General features: G+C 48.5%; 1 protein-coding gene across 8 annotated transcripts in view; it reads left to right on the forward strand.

The window, feature by feature from the left end:
* Positions 1-19326, forward strand: part of UBR4 (ubiquitin protein ligase E3 component n-recognin 4) — a 138550-nt gene that overhangs the window by 30713 nt on the left and 88511 nt on the right. For 4 of the 8 annotated variants that reach the window (XM_083750008.1, XM_083750009.1, XM_083750012.1 and 1 more), the window contains exons 30-47: positions 256-357; positions 1325-1425; positions 2428-2626; positions 3642-3830; positions 4394-4457; positions 5212-5403; positions 6052-6122; positions 6318-6465; positions 6591-6821; positions 7766-7936; positions 8983-9165; positions 10386-10544; positions 11859-12011; positions 12450-12677; positions 14087-14244; positions 15173-15344; positions 16281-16497; positions 18455-18618. In XM_083750008.1, the coding sequence (XP_083606134.1) occupies positions 256-357; positions 1325-1425; positions 2428-2626; positions 3642-3830; positions 4394-4457; positions 5212-5403; positions 6052-6122; positions 6318-6465; positions 6591-6821; positions 7766-7936; positions 8983-9165; positions 10386-10544; positions 11859-12011; positions 12450-12677; positions 14087-14244; positions 15173-15344; positions 16281-16497; positions 18455-18618 (2902 nt within the window). The remainder of the gene's footprint in view (positions 1-255; positions 358-1324; positions 1426-2427; positions 2627-3641; positions 3831-4393; positions 4458-5211; positions 5404-6051; positions 6123-6317; positions 6466-6590; positions 6822-7765; positions 7937-8982; positions 9166-10385; positions 10545-11858; positions 12012-12449; positions 12678-14086; positions 14245-15172; positions 15345-16280; positions 16498-18454; positions 18619-19326) is intronic. The other 4 variants (XM_083750010.1, XM_083750011.1, XM_083750014.1 and 1 more) reach the window with 1 other exon arrangement.

The following is a 19326-nucleotide window of genomic DNA, read 5'->3' on the forward strand; positions in this document are numbered from 1 at the left end:
AGAAGGAGATTTCTTTTTTTTCTTGTTCTCCCCCTCTAAAACTAGGTGCGTCTTATGGTCGGGTGCATCCTATAGAGCGAAAAATACGGTACTTTTTAAAGCTGAACTGCCATGGCTGCAGTGGGTTCCTCCCATTAACACAAGTGGATAACTAATGCTGCCCTCCCCACTGTTAAAAATGTGTCCCGTGATTGGTAAGACTTAACCTCTAGGTAAAGTTCCCATCTCTGGAAAAACAATTTCCCCTTCCCTTAGTGGCCTTGATGAATCCATCTTGGAAGAATGTCTGCAGCATCTGGAAAAGCAACTGGAAAGCAGCCAGGCCCGGAAAGCGATGGAAGAGTTTTTTTCCGAGAGGTGAGCATGGCCATCCACCTCCCTGTTACCTCTGCATTTCTGACATGCCCTTCTGCTCAGGTGCTGCCGAGCTCCTGTCTCCTGTGCAGCTTGGCCAGGTGACCAAGGATGATGGGAGATGTAGTTCAACAGGGGTCACCACCCCTGGCTATGTCACCCTCTGCCAGCTTGGTGCCCTTCATATATTTTGAATGACAGCTCCCTGTATACACTGGGGCTGATGGGAGTTGTGGTCCCAAAAAATCTGGAGCTTTGTGGAGGCTGGGAGATGCTCTAAAAGCCTAAGCAAAGGTCCATCTAGTTTTGAAAGGTGCCCAGGCAGATGCCTCTAAGAAAAGCTTAAGTGGAGGAACGGAGGCCAAAGCCTTTTCCCCTGTTTATTTACTTTTTTACTTACTTATTTATAAAAATAGTTACAAACTGCATTTCATAAGAGAAAACCAGAGTGGTTTACAAAAGCCACATGAAAAACCATATATAAATCCTAAGATCAGAAATAAGCTGTTATGGAAAGATGCATTCTTAATCACCTGCATAGGCCTGACAGAATAGAAAAGTTTTCAGCAGGCATGAAATGAAAGGCGCCTGCACTGAAGGCTCTGTATCATTTTTGTCAAATGAGCCCCTCCAACTCTGGGAATGACCCAAGGATGCTCCCTGCAGGTGGTCCCAGCAACAGAGCTGGAATTTAAGGGCTCAGGCAGTCCCTGAGGCACTTTGGACCAAAGTTGGTCAGGGCTTTGCAAATTGATACAAGGCCCTAAATCCGATATATCTGCTCTTCTAAGTTACGCTGTCTCCAAACATGGCGGTTCCATTTTGCCATCAATGGGGCTTAATGGCATGTAGCGTGGGGAGGACGGACTGCAAATTCCAACATTTTCTTAAGCTTGTGACACTTAACTAAGTTGTGTGGCTATCAGCCATCTTGTCTAATGCCTTCTATCCAATGTTCCTTTTGAACCAGTGGCGAACTGGTGCAGATCATGATGGCGACAGCCAACGAAAGCCTTTCGGCGAAGTTCTGCAACAGGGTCCTGAAGTTCTTCACCAAGCTCTTCCAGCTGAGTGAGTGGTTCTGCTCAGTCCTGCTTTGTGGCTATAGTTTTGACTTGTACAGGAATAATAAACTCTTTGCTGCATTTAATGCTTGCTACGTTGTGCAGAACGTTGGCGAGGTGCTTGCTTTAACACGGTTGCTGGTGCATGGGCCCGGTTCCATCTGAAACCTTCCCCTTCCCTCAGCTACTACTGAGGCTTTTGGACGGATGGAGGGGAGGGAGGGAGGGAAGCTACCGCCAGCCCCAGTTGCGTCAGATCATGTGAAAAACCCTTACCTCCATTCCTCCTTGTGGGATAACATCCTTCTCTTTTCCTCTCCCCTTTTGTGGCTGCCCAAATTCAAGGAACAAGGCAGCTGCTTCTGAATTTCTACAGCTCTCTTTTTATAGACACACTGTTGCTTAGCAAAAATCTCTTGAAACTGGGTCTGCAAAATAAGCTTGCAGACATCTACCAGATTTCCTCTGCAAACTCATCAGATAACTCACTTTGCTGCAAAATGCAGGTGATCTTAGCCTGCGGTATTTGGCTAGAGCAGTGCTTCTCAAAATTGGGTCTCCAGCCGTTGCTGGACTACATCTCTCACCATCGCTGAACACTGGTCCTGCTTGCCAGGGATGATAGGAGTTGTAGTCCAACGACAGCTGGCGGCTCCACTAGGATAGATGGTTGTCTCTCTCTCTCTCTCTCTCTCTCTCTCTCTCTCTCTCTCCCCCACCCCCCCGGTAAAAGAAATGCTGGTGAGCCCTTGGGGAAACTGCCTTAGGAGCAGAGGAAGCTGCCTGATACAGTGAGTCAGAGTGTTGGACCACTTGTCTACTATTGTCTGCAATGGCTGGCAGCATCTGTCCAGGCCTTCAGGCAGGGAGTCTTTCCCCAGCCCTTTCCCAAGGTGACGCGGATTGAACCTGGGATATTATCCATACAATCTCTGCCCCCGAACCTCTCGGCTTTCCGTGGAGGTTGCTGGTTGCTCAGTTCCACCTTCTTTTTCTCTATCTCTTCTAGCTGAAAAGAGCCCCAACCCCAGCCTCCTGCGCCTGTGCGGCTCCTTGGCCCAGCTGGCATGCGTGGAGCCTGTGCGCCTCCAGGCCTGGCTGACCCGGATGACCACCTCACCCCCGAAAGAGTCTGACCAGCTGGAGGTGGTGCAGGAGAACAGGCAGCTGCTCCAGCTGCTGACAACCTACATTGTCCGAGAGAACAGGTAGGTGGATCGGCCCCATCCAGGTGGGGAGCTTCTAGTTTTTAGCCACATGGGAAGTTGCCATTGGTTTATCTAGCTCAGTACTCTCTGCACCAGTGGTTCTCAAAGTGGGCAATACTGCCCCCTGGGGATGGGGGTGGAATTACCTAGGAGGGCTCTAAGAGGCAGAGAAGTTGGTGATGCAAGACTCCCGCTAAGGGACTTTAAATCAGACATTGGGAAACTGGTGCCACATCCTCAGGCTTTGATCATCTAATGTTTATTGGATGGATTTTCCCCTAAATTGAATTCTGATTTTTGAATTTATTGTTATTCACACTTTTATACTGTATTTTATGTTGTTTTTTGTTGTATCACAATTAAGTGTTTTAAATTTGTTGTTAGCTGCCCTGAGCCCAGTTTTCTGAACCAGGAAGGGCGGGGTATAAATAAAAAATTATTATTATTAAGAAGTTGCCAACAACCAAGTAGTTAGTAAGCGTCATATCGGAGGCTCATGCAACTAGCAGACTTTGAAATGCTGGTATCACTGGATCAGGTTCATCAGTTTGCTGGCTTGATTAACCTGAGTAGCTTTGATTGGATTTGGAATGAATGTGCAGATAATTGAGTTTCATTGTGTTACTACCTTCCATAGCAGGTCGTGCAAACCACTATTCTGAATGATGCTTTTTGTAGGGCGTGGGCCGCTGGGGTTGAGTTCATGGAACCAAGGGGGTGCTGGGGCCCTGAAAACAGTTCGGGAGCCAGTGATTCATACACTGATTGGCAGTGGCTCTCCAGGGTTTCAGAGCAGATTCCCAGCTCAACCTGGAGGTGCTGCCGGCGATTGGAGCAGCCGCTCTGCCATTGAGCGGCTGCCCTCCCCCTTAGTCTCCCAAACCCCTTAGTCTCCCAAACCCCTGTTTCGATTCAAGTGGTTACAAGCATGAGCTGTCAGGATGCTTCCCTGCAGTAAGTAAATGGGAATGACTTGATCTCAGTGTGATGGGGTGTTACTGTCTTGCCTTTCCAGCCAAGTTGGGGAAGGCGCCTGCACTGTCCTCCTGAGCACCCTGATCCCGATGGCCACGGAGATGCTGGCAAATGGTGACGGAACCGGCTTTCCCGAGCTGATGGTAGTCATGGCCACCCTGGCCAGCGCTGGTCAAGGGGCGGGGCACCTCCAGCTTCACAGCGCCGCCGTTGATTGGCTGAGCAGATGGTAAGAAGGGTGGTGGGAAGTGTCTTGTCTTGTGTGTCGGCCTCTTTCTCTCCTGAACAGAAATGGCTTAAGCTGGTTGGATGGTCTGTATTGAGATGCAAAGGCGTTTGCCTGTCCATAGCCTGGAACAGTGAACTGTGCCACTGGGGCAGGGCATGCCTTCTTTTCTTTCTTTCTTTCTTTCTTTCTTTCTTTCTTTCTTTCTTTCTTTCTTTCTTTCATTTAATTTTCAAGACTTGATTATCATTATGAATAACGATCTGGTAGGAAATACGTAAAAAGAAAATGGGGGGGGCAGCGGTAACAAAACAACAACCAGGGTTCATAGCCATTGCATCATAAAATAAAGTACGTTCTCAAGAGACTATACATTGAATTAGATGTTGCGACAAAAACCGACCTGACACAGAAAGAGTACAGAGCTAAGATTATGAATTCCAAATGATGATGCCATATTTCATTGGGACTTGTCGTCCCTGTGATTGGGTTGCAGATCCAATATTCTAGGCCAATTTTCTGCCATCTTCCCCACCAACCACTCTTTTTATCTCACACTGTTCTAGCAAGAAATACTTGTCTCAGAAGAACGTCGTTGAGAAAATGAATGCCAATGTCATGCATGGAAAGGTAATGCCTATCTTTGCTTAAGGGGTATGTGCAGTCAATTCCTTTGTGGTCTTGTAGATCAGGCAGCACCAAGGGGGAGCCAGAGAAGAAGGCATGGAGGACAGGGCAATATGGAGCCTCCTTCCTGAACGCAAGGGCAATCCTTCCCTGCATAGATAATCTTGTGCTCGCTCTGTCATGGTGACTTTTGCCCAACAGCATTATGGTCTCTGGCAGTCTACCCTGGGATTCTACCCAGGTGGATGCAGTCCAGAGAAACCCAGCTTTGCTTTGTGCAGTTTAGTAGAATTGACTTGGAAGGTATATCTGAATACTTGCCATGGCAGTGAGCTGCCTTATACTGAGTTAGACTATTGGTCCACCTAGTTCAGTATGGTCTGCACTGACCGGCAGCAGCTCTCCAGGGTTTCAGGCAGGGGACATTTCCAGCCCTACGTGGAGATGCCTTTGTGGATTGAAGCCAGGACCTTCTGCTTGCAAAGAGGTGCTCCACCACTGAGCTACAGCCCATCCACAGTGGGGTAGTGGAGAGAAGACTTCTTCTTGGAACAAGGGGCATATTCCACCCAGGCAAAAACACTTGGGGAGGGCGTGCTCGGTGGAGAGTCCCAGGGGGCAGAACAGAGAGGTCCACAGGCTTGAGTCTCTCAGCAGAATCAATGCTGCAGCCTGACTGTCACGTTGCAGCAGGATTTAGTAGAAAAGGCCGCTTTCTGTGTGACTGAATGCCTCCTCCTCCTCTTACCTCTTGCAGCACGTGACTATCCTGGAATGCACCTGCCATATTGTCTCCTACCTGGCTGATGTCACCAATGCCCTGAGCCAGACCGGCGGGCAGGGCCCCAGCCACCTCTCAGTCGATGGGGAGGAGCGGGCCATCGAGGTGGACTCGGACTGGGTGGAGGAGCTGGCTGTGGAGGAGGAGGACTCCCAAGCTGAAGACTCGGTAGGTGGCCTGAGACTCGCTTGGCAAACCGGTCTAGCAAAGTGGCGAGACCACTGTGTTCTATGAAAAGGTTTATGAAGGCAAAACACTAAATTGTAAAAGACCCCTTGCATTTAAGGCTTCCCTTTTTGCCTTTGCATGAGGCTAACTTGGATTGGTTGAATTTAAAATTAGAAGGGCTCTTAATCTTCCCAAAGCAACAGATGTGATAGTAAAACTTTTCAAAATAAAGGAGCATTCAGGTTTTGAATAAACATACACAAATTTATTGGTAACATATAGATAGATAAATTAAGAATCTTTACAATTTTATAACATGCAGAGATTAACATGTGCTGAAAAACCAGAAAGAGGAGCTGAGGGAAGTCTGGAGGGGGTGGGAGGGGGTGTTTCTGGTTTGGGGAGGGGGAGGGAAAAATAGGGGGGGAATGAGGATGATATATTTTTGATAAATTGCTGTTGAAATTCTTAATTAAAATAAAATAAAATAAAGGAGCATTCAGCCAAGTGAATTGCCCACAGGTCTGATACCTCTTCAGCTGGTTGTGAATACAAAGCCATTGTGTAAACATTGATCTGAAGAGAGCTTGTGTAGCTTTCCAGCTAAAAGTCCCTTTCCTCTCCTCTCTGGTGTGTGTATGTGTGTAGGATGAGGACTCACTCTGCAACAAACTTTGTACGTTTACCATCACTCAGAAAGAATTCATGAACCAACACTGGTGAGTCACCCTTGATTTTGAAATTTGAGTTGGGGGGGGGGCCTCTCTGTGGTCACCTGTTGTCTTGTGGCATTTGTCAGCCTGATAGCCCTGTCCTGGTGACCCAGGGTAGGGGGAAGTGCCCATTGCTGTGCTGGTCATCCAGCAGCCAGTCATCATGCAAACACAACCACAATAAAAACGCTTGCTCTGCAGGTACCACTGCCACACCTGCAAGATGGTCGACGGCGTCGGGGTCTGCACCGTTTGTGCGAAGGTTTGCCACAAGGACCACGAGATCTCGTACGCCAAGTACGGCTCTTTCTTTTGCGACTGTGGGGCAAAGGAGGACGGCAGCTGCCTGGTACGCTTCTCTGGTGATCGGGGGTGTTGCGATCTGTGGGGTGTTGTTGGTGGCACGCCACAGAGGTGAAGCCACGTGCCGTGTGTGAGCCTGACCACACGGAAATCCTGCTCCTGATTTTGCAGGCCTTGGTGAAGAGGACGCCCAGCAGCGGCCTGAGCTCCACCATGAAGGAGTCTGCCTTCCAGAGCGAGACCCGCGTCCCTGAGAGCGTCGTCCGGCACTCCAGCACCTCCCCCACGGACAAATCCAAGACCTCCATCAACGACGGGCGGGGAGGGTCTGACGAGGAGAAGCCCAAGAAGAGCAGCCTGTGCCGGAATGTGGAGGGCTGCCGGGAACAGCTGCAGTCCCAGGTACGGCCCTGCTGGGCTGAAGGCCTCTCTCTTCAAGGGAGGAGCCTGGTGGTGCCATGGGGAGGTTGGGGGGCACCTGCCCCTTGAAATCAGGGACATAGGAAACTCCCTTAGGCTGAGTTAGGGCAATTGGTCCAACCAGCTCAGTATTGTCTACACTGACTGGCAGCAGCTCTCCAGGCTTTCAGGCAGGGAGTGTTTCCCCTTCCTGGAGATGTTTCCTGGATTGAACCGTGGGCCTTCTGCATGCAAAGCAGGCGCTCTGCCACTGAGCTTCCCCTAAATAAAGTAAGAGTCTAGTCCTCATGGTTCAGAATGAAGTTCTGAGTTAAATCGAAAGCTGTCTGATATTGAGCCGGACCCTTAGTCCATCTAGCTCGCTGGCAGTGGCTCTCCAAGGTTTCAGCCAGGAGTCTTTCCTGGTTAGGGTTGGGGATTTAACCTGGGACCTTCAACATGCAAGGCAGATATTCTTACCATTGAACCATAAAGGTAAAGGGACTCCTGATCATTAGGTCCAGTCGTGGCTGACTCTGGGGTTGTGGCTCTCATCTCACTTTATTGGCTGAGGGAGCCGACGTACAGCTTCCGGGTCATGTGGCCAGCATGGCGAACCAGAGCAGCGCACGGAAACGCCGTTTACCTTCCCGCTGGAGCGGTACCTATTTACCTACTTGCACTTTGACGTGCTTTCGAACTGTTAGGTTGGCAGGAGCAGGGACCGAGCAACAGGAGCTCACCCCTTCGTGGGGATTCAAACCACCGACCTTCTGATCGGCAAGTCCTAGGCTCTGTGGTATAACCCACAGCGCCACCCGCGTCCCCCATTGAACCATATCCCTTCCCTATTGCTCACTTGATTTGCTGCCAGAGTCCTAGAGAGGCAAGGAGGCTACTAAGGCTGTTTCCCTTTCTCTCCCCACCCCTCACCAATCTTGCTGCAGGCCAACTTCTCCTTTGCTCCTCTGGTGCTGGACATGCTGAACTTCCTCATGGAAGCCATCCAGGTCAACTTCCAGCAGGCCTCTGCCATGGGCAGCAGCAGCCGAGCCCAGCAGGCCCTCAGCGAGCTCCACACCTTGGACAAGACGGTGGAAATGACTGATCAGTTGATGGTAAGAACCTTGTGGTTTCCTTTGAAGCACACAGGGCAGCGGCTCCTCAGTAGTCTTCCCTTCTCCAGAGGGACCCCAGGAGCCCATCCCCAGTGGCCATCTCACCTCCTTTCACTCCAGTTGGCTCCAATCAGCAGGAGCCCTGCTGCAGAAATAGTAGCAGGTCTTTGAACACAGGAGGTGGCATTTACTTTTTACTTTCATGCTTTACCTAAGAATGTAAAAGCTGATCACAAGAGCACTTTCCCCTTTTGAGGTTTCCAGCAGCTGGTATTTGAAAGCATTGCTGCCTCCTGCTGTGGAGGCAGAAAATAGTCATCATGGCTAGTTGCCATCGGTACCCCTCTTCTCCATGAATTTGTCCAGTCCTCTTTCAGAGCCTCCCAGGTTGGTGGCCATCTCTGCTTCCTGTGTCAGTGAGTTCCACAGTTTTAACTCTGTGCCTCGTGAATAAGTCCTGTTTTTTATGTGTCCCTCATCTCCCAGAGTTCAGCCTCATGGGCTGTTCACAAATTCTAGTGTTCTGAGAGTGGGAGAAGAAACTTTTTGCTATCCACTTTACACCTCGCTGCTTAAGGGCCCCCTCAGTGTGGTGTAGTGGTTAAGAGCGGTAGTCTCGTAATCTGGGGAACCGGGTTCGCTTCCCCGCTCCTCCACATGCAGCTTGGGCCAGTCACACTTCTCTGAAATCTCTCAGCCCCACTCACCTCACAGAGTGTTTGTTGTGGGGGAGGAAGGGAAAGGAGAATGTTAGCCGCTTTGAGACTCCTTTGGGTAATGATAAAGAGGGATATCGAATCCAAACTCTTCTTCTTCTCCTCCTCCTCCTCCTCCTCCTCCTCCTCCTCCTCCTCCTCCTCCTCCTCTGAAAGGCTTTGACTTCAGCCTTGGCAGGGCTCCAGACGCACTTCTGCCATAGCCAGGAGGAAGCAGAGTTCATCGTTATGACTTCTGCCCAGTATTAAGCATGAACAGAGACTCTTCCTTCCTCTGGCATGGCGCCGCTCACTGGCTTGGCCTCTTCTGTGTTCTCCCCACTTCCCCAGGTGCCAACTCTCGGCTCCCAAGAAGGTGCCTTTGAGAACGTCCGCATGAACTACAGCGGGGACCAGGGCCAGACCATCCGGCAGCTGATCAGCGCCCATGTACTGCGGCGAGTGGCCATGTGTGTGCTTTCCTCGCCTCATGGGCGCCGCCAGCATCTGGCCGTCAGCCATGAGAAGGGCAAGGTGAGTCTAGACGGAGCAGGGAAGCATCTACATTTGGGGCAGCCACCTGCAGTGTGTGTGTGCATTTTTAAAATCAATACGTTTTATTTCATCTTCCACATATGCATATTACACTACGAATGACGCTCGTCCTACCCAGAGTAGACCCGCTGAAATGAGGAAAACAAAATTAGTCCTCTCCATCAACTTCAGTGGGCCTTCTGTGAGAAGGACTAGTCTTTGAGAGCCAGCATATGGTGTGGTGTTTAAAAGTGTTGGTCTAGGACAGGGGTCAGCAGCCTTTTTGGTCCACCGTCCCTCAGACCTCGCGAGGGGCCAGACTATACTTTGAAGGGAAAAAATGAACGAATTCCTACGCCCCACAAATAACCCAGAGATGCACTTTAAATAAAAGGACACATTCTACTCATGTAAAAACACCAGGCAGGCCCCACAAATAACCCAGAGATGCATTTAAAATAAAAGGACACATTCTACTCAAGTAAAAACACACTGATTCCCAGACCGTCTGCAGGCCGGATTGGGCCGCGTCCGGCCCACGGGCCTTAGGTTGCCGACCCCTGGTCTAGGACCTGGGAGATCAGGGTTCAAATCCCCAGTAAGCTGAGGCTTGCTGGGTGACCTTGGGCCAGTAGGTCTCTTAGCCTAAACTACCTCGCATGGTTGTGGGAATTGAATGAGGAGGTGGAGAACCAGGTACGCCACTTTGAGTTCCTGGAGAAAAGGTGAGATATAAATGCAATAAATAAATAACTATTAAGTTCAAAATACGTTAGAGTATTAATATTCATACGTTTGATTATATATATGCATAATAAAATAGTTTGTTGGTGCCATATATCATTACTTAGCAGTTCATCCTTCTACAGAAATAAAGAACTATCTGGTCTGTAAATGCACAAAGTCAGTTTCTTGTCTTGAAATTCTCACTTGTCTCTTTTTGTATTGAGTTACCAGGCTCCCATTTATCAGTAGTGTCTCACAAACACATACTTCTTCCCTTTAACGCAACTGTTTAGCTTAGCTATATTTTGACTGTTTTCATTGTTGCCTTACAAAGCTCTGTGCATTTACATAGTCTTGTAATGGGGTCTGGGAAACTTTCATGACCATAATGGTACCGTAGAGATGAAGCTGGCAATTCGGTTCCTATTCAAGTGCCGAAGCACCACACACTCTCTCTGCAACGCCTCATGTTTGTATTTTGCTCTTAAATGCAGATCACGGTCTTGCAACTCTCGGCATTGCTGAAGCAAGCCGACTCCAGCAAACGGAAACTGACCCTGACTCGCCTGGCATCCGCCCCGGTTCCCTTCACTGTGCTGAGCCTGACGGGGAACCCTTGCAAGGAAGACTACCTGGCTGTGTGTGGGCTGAAGGTAAAAAGCATGGCAGCAGCCTCTGGGGTCACAGCACCGCTGCCTCTCTTGGCATGACTACATTGGGTCCGTTTATTGCAGTGGGATAAAATATTTTCTCTCTCCAGTTAAAAAAACAAAACAAAAAAGCTACCTTGACATAGTAAAATAGTGTAAACATAGGACAGCTTGGAAGAGATGCTTCATGCCTAGTGGTGGTTAGAACCAGGGGGGATTTGAACCGGGGGGAGACCTGGGTTCAAATCCCCACTTGGCCATGAAGTTCACTTCTCAGCCTAACCTACCTCACAGGGTTGTTGTGGGAATTAATTGAGGAGAAGAACAACAACCATGTGTGCCACCTTGAGCTCTTTATAGAAAAAGTGGGATATAAATGCAACCCATCAATCATTTTCCAGTTTATGTACTGTATTTTTTGCTCTATAAGATGCACCAGATCACAAGACGCACCTAGTTTTTGGAGGAGGAAAACAAGAAAAAAAATATTCTGAATCTCAGAAGCCAGAGCAGCAAGAGGGATTGCTGCGCAGTGAAAACAGCAATCCCTCTTGCTGTTCTGGCTTCTGGGATAGCTGTGCAGCCTGCATTCGCTCCATAAGACGCACACACATTTCCCCTTACTTTTTACGAGGGAAAAAGTGAGTCTTATAGAGCAAAAAAAATGGTATATTAACAACTTATGCATTCTCTCCAGCATTTACCGTATTTTTCACACTATAGGACGCACTTTTCCCCCTCCAAAAATGAAGGGGAAATGTGTGTGCGTCCTATGGTGCGAATGCAGGCTTTCGCTGAAGCCTGGAGAGCGAGAGGGGTCGGTGCGCACCGACCCCTCTCGCTCTCCAGGCTTCAGGAGAGCCCCACCGCCAGCCCCACAAGCTCGGGGGACAGCGGGGAGGCGGAACACCGCCATCCCGCTGTCCCCCGACTTGGTTAGAAGGCTGGCGGGGGGAGAAGCCTGCTCCTCCCCGTCGCCAGCCCCGCAAACTCGGGGGACAGCGGGAGAGGTGCAGCGCGCCATCCCGCTGTCTCCCGACATGGTTTGGAGGCTGGCGGAGGGCTTCCTCCTCCCCCAGCCCCGCAAGCTCCCAGAGCGATGCCAAAGCTGCGCGCAGCTTTGGCATGGCTCTTGGTCCCGTTCTGGGGGAGGGGGAAGCTCGGGCTTCCCCCGCCCCAGCCCCGCGCCTGGGGGGGGGGAATAATTTCCCCCCCCTTTATTCCCCCCCCCAAATCTAGGTGCATCCTATGGACCGGTGCGTCCTATAGTGCGAAAAGTACGGTAATCGGTTTATTTCAATTTCTCTCTCTCGACAGGACTGCCATGTGCTCACCTTCAGCAGCTCTGGATCTGTCTCTGACCACCTGGTCCTTCATCCTCAGCTGGCCACGGGCAACTTCATCATCAAAGCTGTGTGGCTGCCAGGCTCGCAGACGGAGCTCGCCATCGTCACTGCGGATTTTGTGAAGGTGCAGTGAAGTTGGGAAACAGGTTGGGGGCAAAGGATGGGACCTTTTAGGGTCTGATCTAGAGAAGGTTGCCGTTGTGCTGCTCCTCAGCTGGGTATCCTGGACCCAAGCTGCTAAGAGCATTGTAAATTAATGTGATTTTTTTTAACCTGGTCCCATAGCATGTGGGCAGATGCTGCTGACTTTGGAGCAATGGAGTTATGTCCTGGTGACAATCGGTCCCCATCGACAGTCTAGCCACAGCATTTTGACTCAGCTGGAGCCTGTTCTTGTAGTGGCCAACCAGATGCCCCAAGAAGTTAGACCTGAGCATTTGCAGCGCTCTCACCATTTGAGATTCCCAGCAATTGGCTTTTAGTCCATCAGCATTCATCTAGCTTCTGACTGTAGCCCTTTTTGTTGGCCCCAAACTACTAACTGTCCCTTCTGTTCCAACAGATTTATGACCTCTCGGTGGATGCCTTGAGCCCGACTTTCTACTTCCTGCTGCCCAGCTCCAAGATCAGGGACATTACTTTCCTGTTCAACGAAGAGGGCAAGAACATTGTGGTCATCATGTCATCTGCCGGCTACATCTACACCCAGCTCATGGAGGAAGCCAGCAGTGCCCAGCATGGCCCTTTCTATGTCACCAATGTCCTAGAAATCTCACACGATGACCTGAAGGTAACACAGCACTGCTGGATCGATGAAGGTTTCACAATACGACATGACAGCCTTAAACAAGACCCCCTCTCTGTTTGGCTCTTCCCCTTCTGGGACATCACTGCTCACCCCTAACTATGAGCAAGTTAAAAAGCACAGGTCCCAGTACCAGTCTTTGCGGGGCCCCACTCTCTACATCTCCCCATTTGGAGAACTGTCCATTTCTTCGTATTTTTTGCTTCCTGCTACTTAACCAGTTCCTGATCCGCAAGAAGACCTCTCCTCTTATTCCTTGACTGCTAAGTTTACTCAGTCTTTGGTGAGGCACTTCTTTTTGAAGGTCCAAGTATACCATCTCTACAGCTTGTTAACAGTCTCAAAGAACTCTTAATAGGTTTGTGAGTCAGGGCTCTGCTTCAGCAAGGCTTGTTCTTCTGCATACTTGGTTATTTTATCCTTAACAATACTTTCCACCAGTTTTTCCAGTTAAGCTAACATGCCCTGATCCTGTTTCAGTCTCTTCCCCTTCTGGAACATGTCTCCTGGCATCCAGCAAAATGTGGCCGTGTGTTTAAGAGGGTATGTTCAGTATAGCAAGCGCAAATGGAAATTGAGCAGGTAGATCAACAGGTTATTGTGCATTCCTGAGAGGATATTTTTCTGCGTTGTCCCCAACCCAGCCCTACACAGAGTAGACCCACTTAAATTACTTGACCCAGTCGCTAAAAACTGCAGGAGGGGCAAGTGCTTTTGTGGTCGGGTTCTGCTTATGGGTTGGGGCATCTGGGTGGCCAATGTGAGAACAGGATGCCAGGCTAGATGGGCCACTGGCCTGATCCAGCAGTCTCCTAAGTTTTCATGCCTCTTCATTTCAGTGGATCTCCTCTTGAGTGGGACTCACGTTCATAGAATCAGAGAATTGTAGAGTTGGAGGGAACCCTGAGGATCATCTAGTCCAGCGGTTCTCAACCTGTGGGTCCCCAGATGTTGTTGGACTACAACTCCCATCACCCCTGAGCTCTGGCGATGCTAGCTAGCGGTGATGGGAGTTGTAGTTCAACAACATCTGGGGACCCACAGGTTGAGAACCACTGGACTAGTCCAACTCCCTGCAATGCAGGAATATACATCTGTCCCATTGGATTGGCTGCAACCCGGAGACTTTTCACGGGTGCTGCTGGTGCTTGCGGGTACTCCCTTGGTGACCCTTGGTTTTGCCACTGCATCACCCTTGACATCCTTTCCTCCCACAAGCAGTTTGGCCTCAGGAGTGCTTGGCATCACCTGAACTTTCTCAAATGCCACATCGAAGCAGCGTTTGGGCCAGGGAGAGCATTTCCCAGTTTGCCTTCTTGATAGCCTTCACAGTCCTGAGTCGCATCCAGAGGTTTTCAGGTCCTGACATGCCTCTTTCTCCCTGTTCCCTGCAGGACAGCAACGGTCAGGTGGCCGGAGGCGGTGTTTCTGTCTACTATTCCCATGTCCTGCAGATGCTGTTCTTCAGCTACTGCCAAGGCAAGTCCTTTGCAGCCACCGTCAGCCGGGCCACGCTGGAAGTCATGCGCCTCTTCCCCATCAACATCAAAAGGTGAGGCCAGCTCCCCCACGTCCTGCTCCTGTGGCATTTTGTGAGGTGGCTGTTGGGAACACCTTTCTATACAGTAGGCTGTGGAGCATCGGGGCATAAGAAATTGCTTTCTACTGAGCCAGACCACTGGTCCCCCTAGCTCAGTACAGTCTGCACTGCCTGGCAGCTGCTCTCCTTAGTTTCAGGCGGGGAACATTCCTAGAGATACCGATGAGCGAGTCCATGTGGTTTTGAACTTGAGACTTCAGACATTCTTCCACTGAGCTATAACTCTTCCTTTAGAACACAGGAACGTAGGAAAATGCCCTCTTCATTGTCTACACTGATTGGCAGCAGCTCTCTAGAGTTTCAGACATAGGACATTCCCAGCCGTACTAGGAGATGCTGCGAGATATTCAACCTGGGACTTTCTGCTTGCAAGGCAGATGCTCTACCGCTGAGCTAGGACCCTCATACCATAGCTGCCTAATACTGAGGCAGACCATCAAGTTCAGTATGGCCTACACTGACTGGCAGCGGCTCTCCCTAGTTTCAGGCAGGGAACATTCCCTAATACAGTTATACCTTGGGTTAAATATGCTTCAGGTTGAGCATTTAATATTTAATTTAATATTTGGGTTAAATATGCTTCAGGTTGAGCATTCAGGTTATGCTCCGCGGCGACCCGGAAGTAATGGAGCGCGTTACTTCCAGGTTTCGCTGCTCGCGCATGTGCAGATGCTCAAAATGACATCATGCGCATGTGCGGAAGCGGCGAAACACAACCCATGCACGTGCAGTCGCATGTTACATTCTACTCAGGATGCGAATGGGGCTCCGGAACGGATCCCATTCGCATCCAGAGGTACCACTGTATACTGAGGAGTGAGTCACCAGTCCACGGTTGCCTCTGCTTGTGATGCTGGACTGACTTTACCTACCCTTGCAGCTCCAACGGGGGCAGCAAGACCTCCCCAGCGCTCTGCCAGTGGTCAGAGGTGATGAACCACCCTGGCCTGGTATGCTGTGTGCAGCAGACGACCGGCGTCCCTCTGGTGGTGATGGTGAAGCCAGACACTTTCTTGATCCAGGAAATTAAAACCTTACCGGCTAAAGCAAAGGTCAGTTTGTTTGCTTTTTTGTCTTCAGATTCCTTCTCCCTTTGGGCAGTTTCCATAGGTGACAGGGAAAGCCAAAGGGGAGGGGGTTCTCTCAAGTCAGGGAGGAAGAAAAAAACAAGAGCACCCAGTAAACCAAGTAGAATTACAATGAATGGAAAATTATACAGCCTGATAACGTAAAAATGTAACATTAAATCGGCTTGCAGAGTAGCACCGTATTCCAAATACTGTGTGTTAGCATAGGATTTTATTTGCCAAAGAATAACTTGCCAGCTTGCTGGTGATTCTGTGAATCATGATTTTCTGGATTGGCTCCATCACATTGTATTTGACGTTGTTTTTGTAATATTTATACGTTCAGTTGGTTTATATTTCTCAATTTCTTGCAATGGGTGGTGGACAGAGAAGCAGATCTAGCTGTCTTCTTACCTCCTCACCCCCCCATGTCTGTTTTCAACTTACTGAGTTCCATATTTCATTAAGTAGTTTAAATCCATATGAAGATCTGCGGAACGGTGCCACTTTGACTGATCATTTCCCTTGCCCCTTTTCCAAAGGCATCTCAATGTGTTCAGTGGCCCTAGTGAAGGTGCAGTCAATGTGCTGCCCCCCAGAAGTTGCTGGGCTATGACTCCCTTTCATCCCTCACCACTGACCATGATGCCTGGGACTGATGGGGGTTGGAGTCCCAATGACATCTGGAAAGCCACACAGATTCCCCATCCCAGGGATTCCGCATCCCTGAACTAGACCGTCAATTACCTTTACTGTCTCTAGCTACTTCTGTCACAGTTCTGACCATCGCTTGCCTTTACTGCCCCTAGTTACCTTGTGTCACAATGCCGCCTTGCTTTTCTGCACGTTGCTATACTGGCTTATGCTCACCGTTGGAAATGTAAGGAGCTGCCTACCTTTTGTGTATCTTTGGCCTTCCAGATCCAAGACATGGTGGCCATACGGCACACGGCCTGCAACGAGCAGCAGCGGACCACCATGATCCTCCTGTGCGAGGATGGCAGCCTGCGGATCTACATGGCCAACGTGGAGAACACATCCTATTGGCTCCAACCCTCCCTCCAGCCGAGTAGCGTCATCAGCATCATGAAGCCCGTCCGCAAGCGCAAAGCGGCGGCCATCAGTAAGTCGCTGCAAGGTCAGATTGGCTAGGGACCGTGAAGTGGTGCATACACTCTCTGCATTGTGTTGTTTGGCTTACTTATCCGAATAATCTGATTTTTATTCATCATTACTACTACTTCTGTTATAATCACTATTGTTCCTTACTATGATTATGGGGTTGTTGTTTTTGTTTTCACTGCCATTGATACCCATGGATTTCATAAGCCTAATATTCTTCAGGAAACTGTATTATTCAAACGGACCGTTTTGAACCCGAGAGCCTTTGCACAAGCAGCCTTTATGGATGTGTTTCTGCATCTCATTGTTTGTCTAGCAGTTTTGTGTTTCTGGGTGGTAATACCGCATTGCGGTATTTTTATATGAAAGTGTGGTTTGAGAATACTCAAAGAAATAAAAGCAAATTTAATCGAGACTTCCCCCTACCTTTAAAGGGGCCTGCAATCTAAAATTAAATATAGCATAGAAGATTGAGGAGGAGGGAGAGATTAGGGATGAATGTTGGAGAAATGCTGTTACATGTGTAGTTTTATTTGACTGGAATTTGAGATGAGGCCCAAGGTTCTGAGCTTGCAATAAAGGGTGTAGAGTCATAGACATGTACAGCTGGAAGGTTCCCTGAGGGCATTTATTTATTTATTTATTTGATTTATGTCCTGCTTTTCCTCCAAGGAGCTCGAGGTGGTGTACATAATTTTGCACACACACACTCATTTTGTCCTCAGAACAGCCCTGTGAGGTAGGTTCAGCTAAGAGACAGTGACTCTCCTAAGCCATCCAGTGGGCTTCAGGTAGTTTGAAGTCTGGTCTCCTGTTCTGACACTGCACAACATGGACTTTTCGCTGGTGCTCTGAGGAAGGTATCTCAGGCGGGACGAGAGAGGAGAGAGCATCATACAGATTCAAGCGACTTGTTGCAAGCATTGTTGCTTTACTTCCAACACGGCCAGCTATAGCTGGTGGTTAAGTATGATGGGGGTTGGGAAGTCCATCGACATCTGGAGGGCCACAGATGTTCCTCATCTCTCCCTTGGTGCAATTATTTTTGGGGTTATCTTGACTACCAGGATGGTGTTTGCAGGCCTTCCGGAACTTTCTCTTTTGTTCGAAATATGCATCCTGCTTGATTGATTTTATTTTATTAGGTGGGCAGCAAAGATGTTTCTTCTGATGGTTTTTAATATCTGTCTGTCCATCCTCTCTGTATACAATTGGCCTGCTACTTAAGCGAGGGTTCAGTTCCAAGGGTCTGAGCCCAAAATGGCGCAAAATTTGGGTACCGCCTAAACTGGACTCTGGGTAGGTTGCAGGAGGGTCCTTCTCATGATATTCGCAGAGAAAACCCACTGGGTGTGTGGGCGAGATGAAAATAAATGGAGAGTGGGGAATGACTGGTTTTCCTTGCTCTTCATTTATTTCCTCTCCCTGCTCCCCTCCCCCATGTCATGTTTCGATCATGTATGTAAAGTGAGTGAAAGTTGCGGGCCCAGTATATATTTTAAAATGCATATTTCGCCTTTTGTCAATAAACCATAAGACGGTTTAAATACAGTATAGAACATAACAAACTACACACAAACACACACACATAACATAATACACCACAAACATTGAAGCGGTTATATAAATACTACTCATAAGAACAAGCGATAAGCAGTAATACATAATAAACATAATGGATACATACTAAGCAGCAGTGTCAGATTATACACAGTGTCAGTCTAGTGATTCACTCCACAACTCAAACCCCTGTAAACTTGCAGAGTCTCACAACAGGCGCCCGAAAGTTTGAACTCTGCTCTTTTTGATTTTATATGATTTAGTGCTTTAAGCTTGATTCTGTGATGCAGTTTTGTAGAGCTGGTGGATTGCTTATTGTGAGTTTAGAGATTACTTTATAAATGAAGAGTTCTCCCTGATTTTAACTTTCAGTGTTTTTTATCTCTCTCCTCCCCCCCCCCTTCTTCCTCCAGCAACCCGCACCTCCACCCAGGTGAATTTCCCCATCGACTTCTTCGAGCACAACCAGCAGCTGACGGACGTGGAGTTTGGTGGTAATGACCTCCTGCAGGTCTACAATGCCCAGCAGATCAAGCATCGGCTCAACTCCACCGGCATGTATGTGGCCAACACCAAGGTGAGCATCCTTGCGAGGACCGGGGTGGTACTGGGGGTCATCTCTGGCCCATTTATCTACTTATTTCATATAATTTATTCACCCCTTGTTTGTAAAATAAATCAATCTCAAAGTGCTTTAGCAATAAGAAATAGAAAGCACAATAATTTAAGGCATTCAAAAAGTTAAAATACCAAAAGCAGGTAAAAACTTCTATCGACTTTGCAAATAAAAATGTTTTTGGAAGATTTTGCCCACCTTGGAAGAATGGCAGATGCAAGTGATAGACTATATGGAGTTGGCAGAAATGACTGGCAGAATCCGAGACCTGGGAGAAGAATTAATGGAAGAGGATTGGAAGAAGTTCAAAGACTACCTGCAGAAACACTGCAAAGTTTATGAATGTTAAAATAATGTTGGATATGGAAATAATATGGCATTAGTGACATAGTTTAAAAAAGTATGCAAAAATATAATAGAAAAGGGTGAAAGACTAAAGTTATATTTTGTCGAAAGCAAATAACATTTTAAAGGTGTTTAAGTATAAGGAGGAAAGATTGGTGACATAATAGAATGAACTTAACAATTAGAAATGAGATCTGAAAGAGGGTAAGGATTTGCTGTATCTGATTAGGTAAAGAGGAACACAAAAAAGGGAGGCGTGAGGAAGTCAAGAAAGGAAGCTAATTAAGTATGATTTTAAAAGTTGGACTTTTTATGTTTTGTATT

Source organism: Podarcis gaigeae, assembly GCF_964106915.1.
Source record: "Podarcis gaigeae genome assembly, chromosome: 8".
NCBI classification, from domain to species: domain Eukaryota; kingdom Metazoa; phylum Chordata; class Lepidosauria; order Squamata; family Lacertidae; genus Podarcis; species Podarcis gaigeae.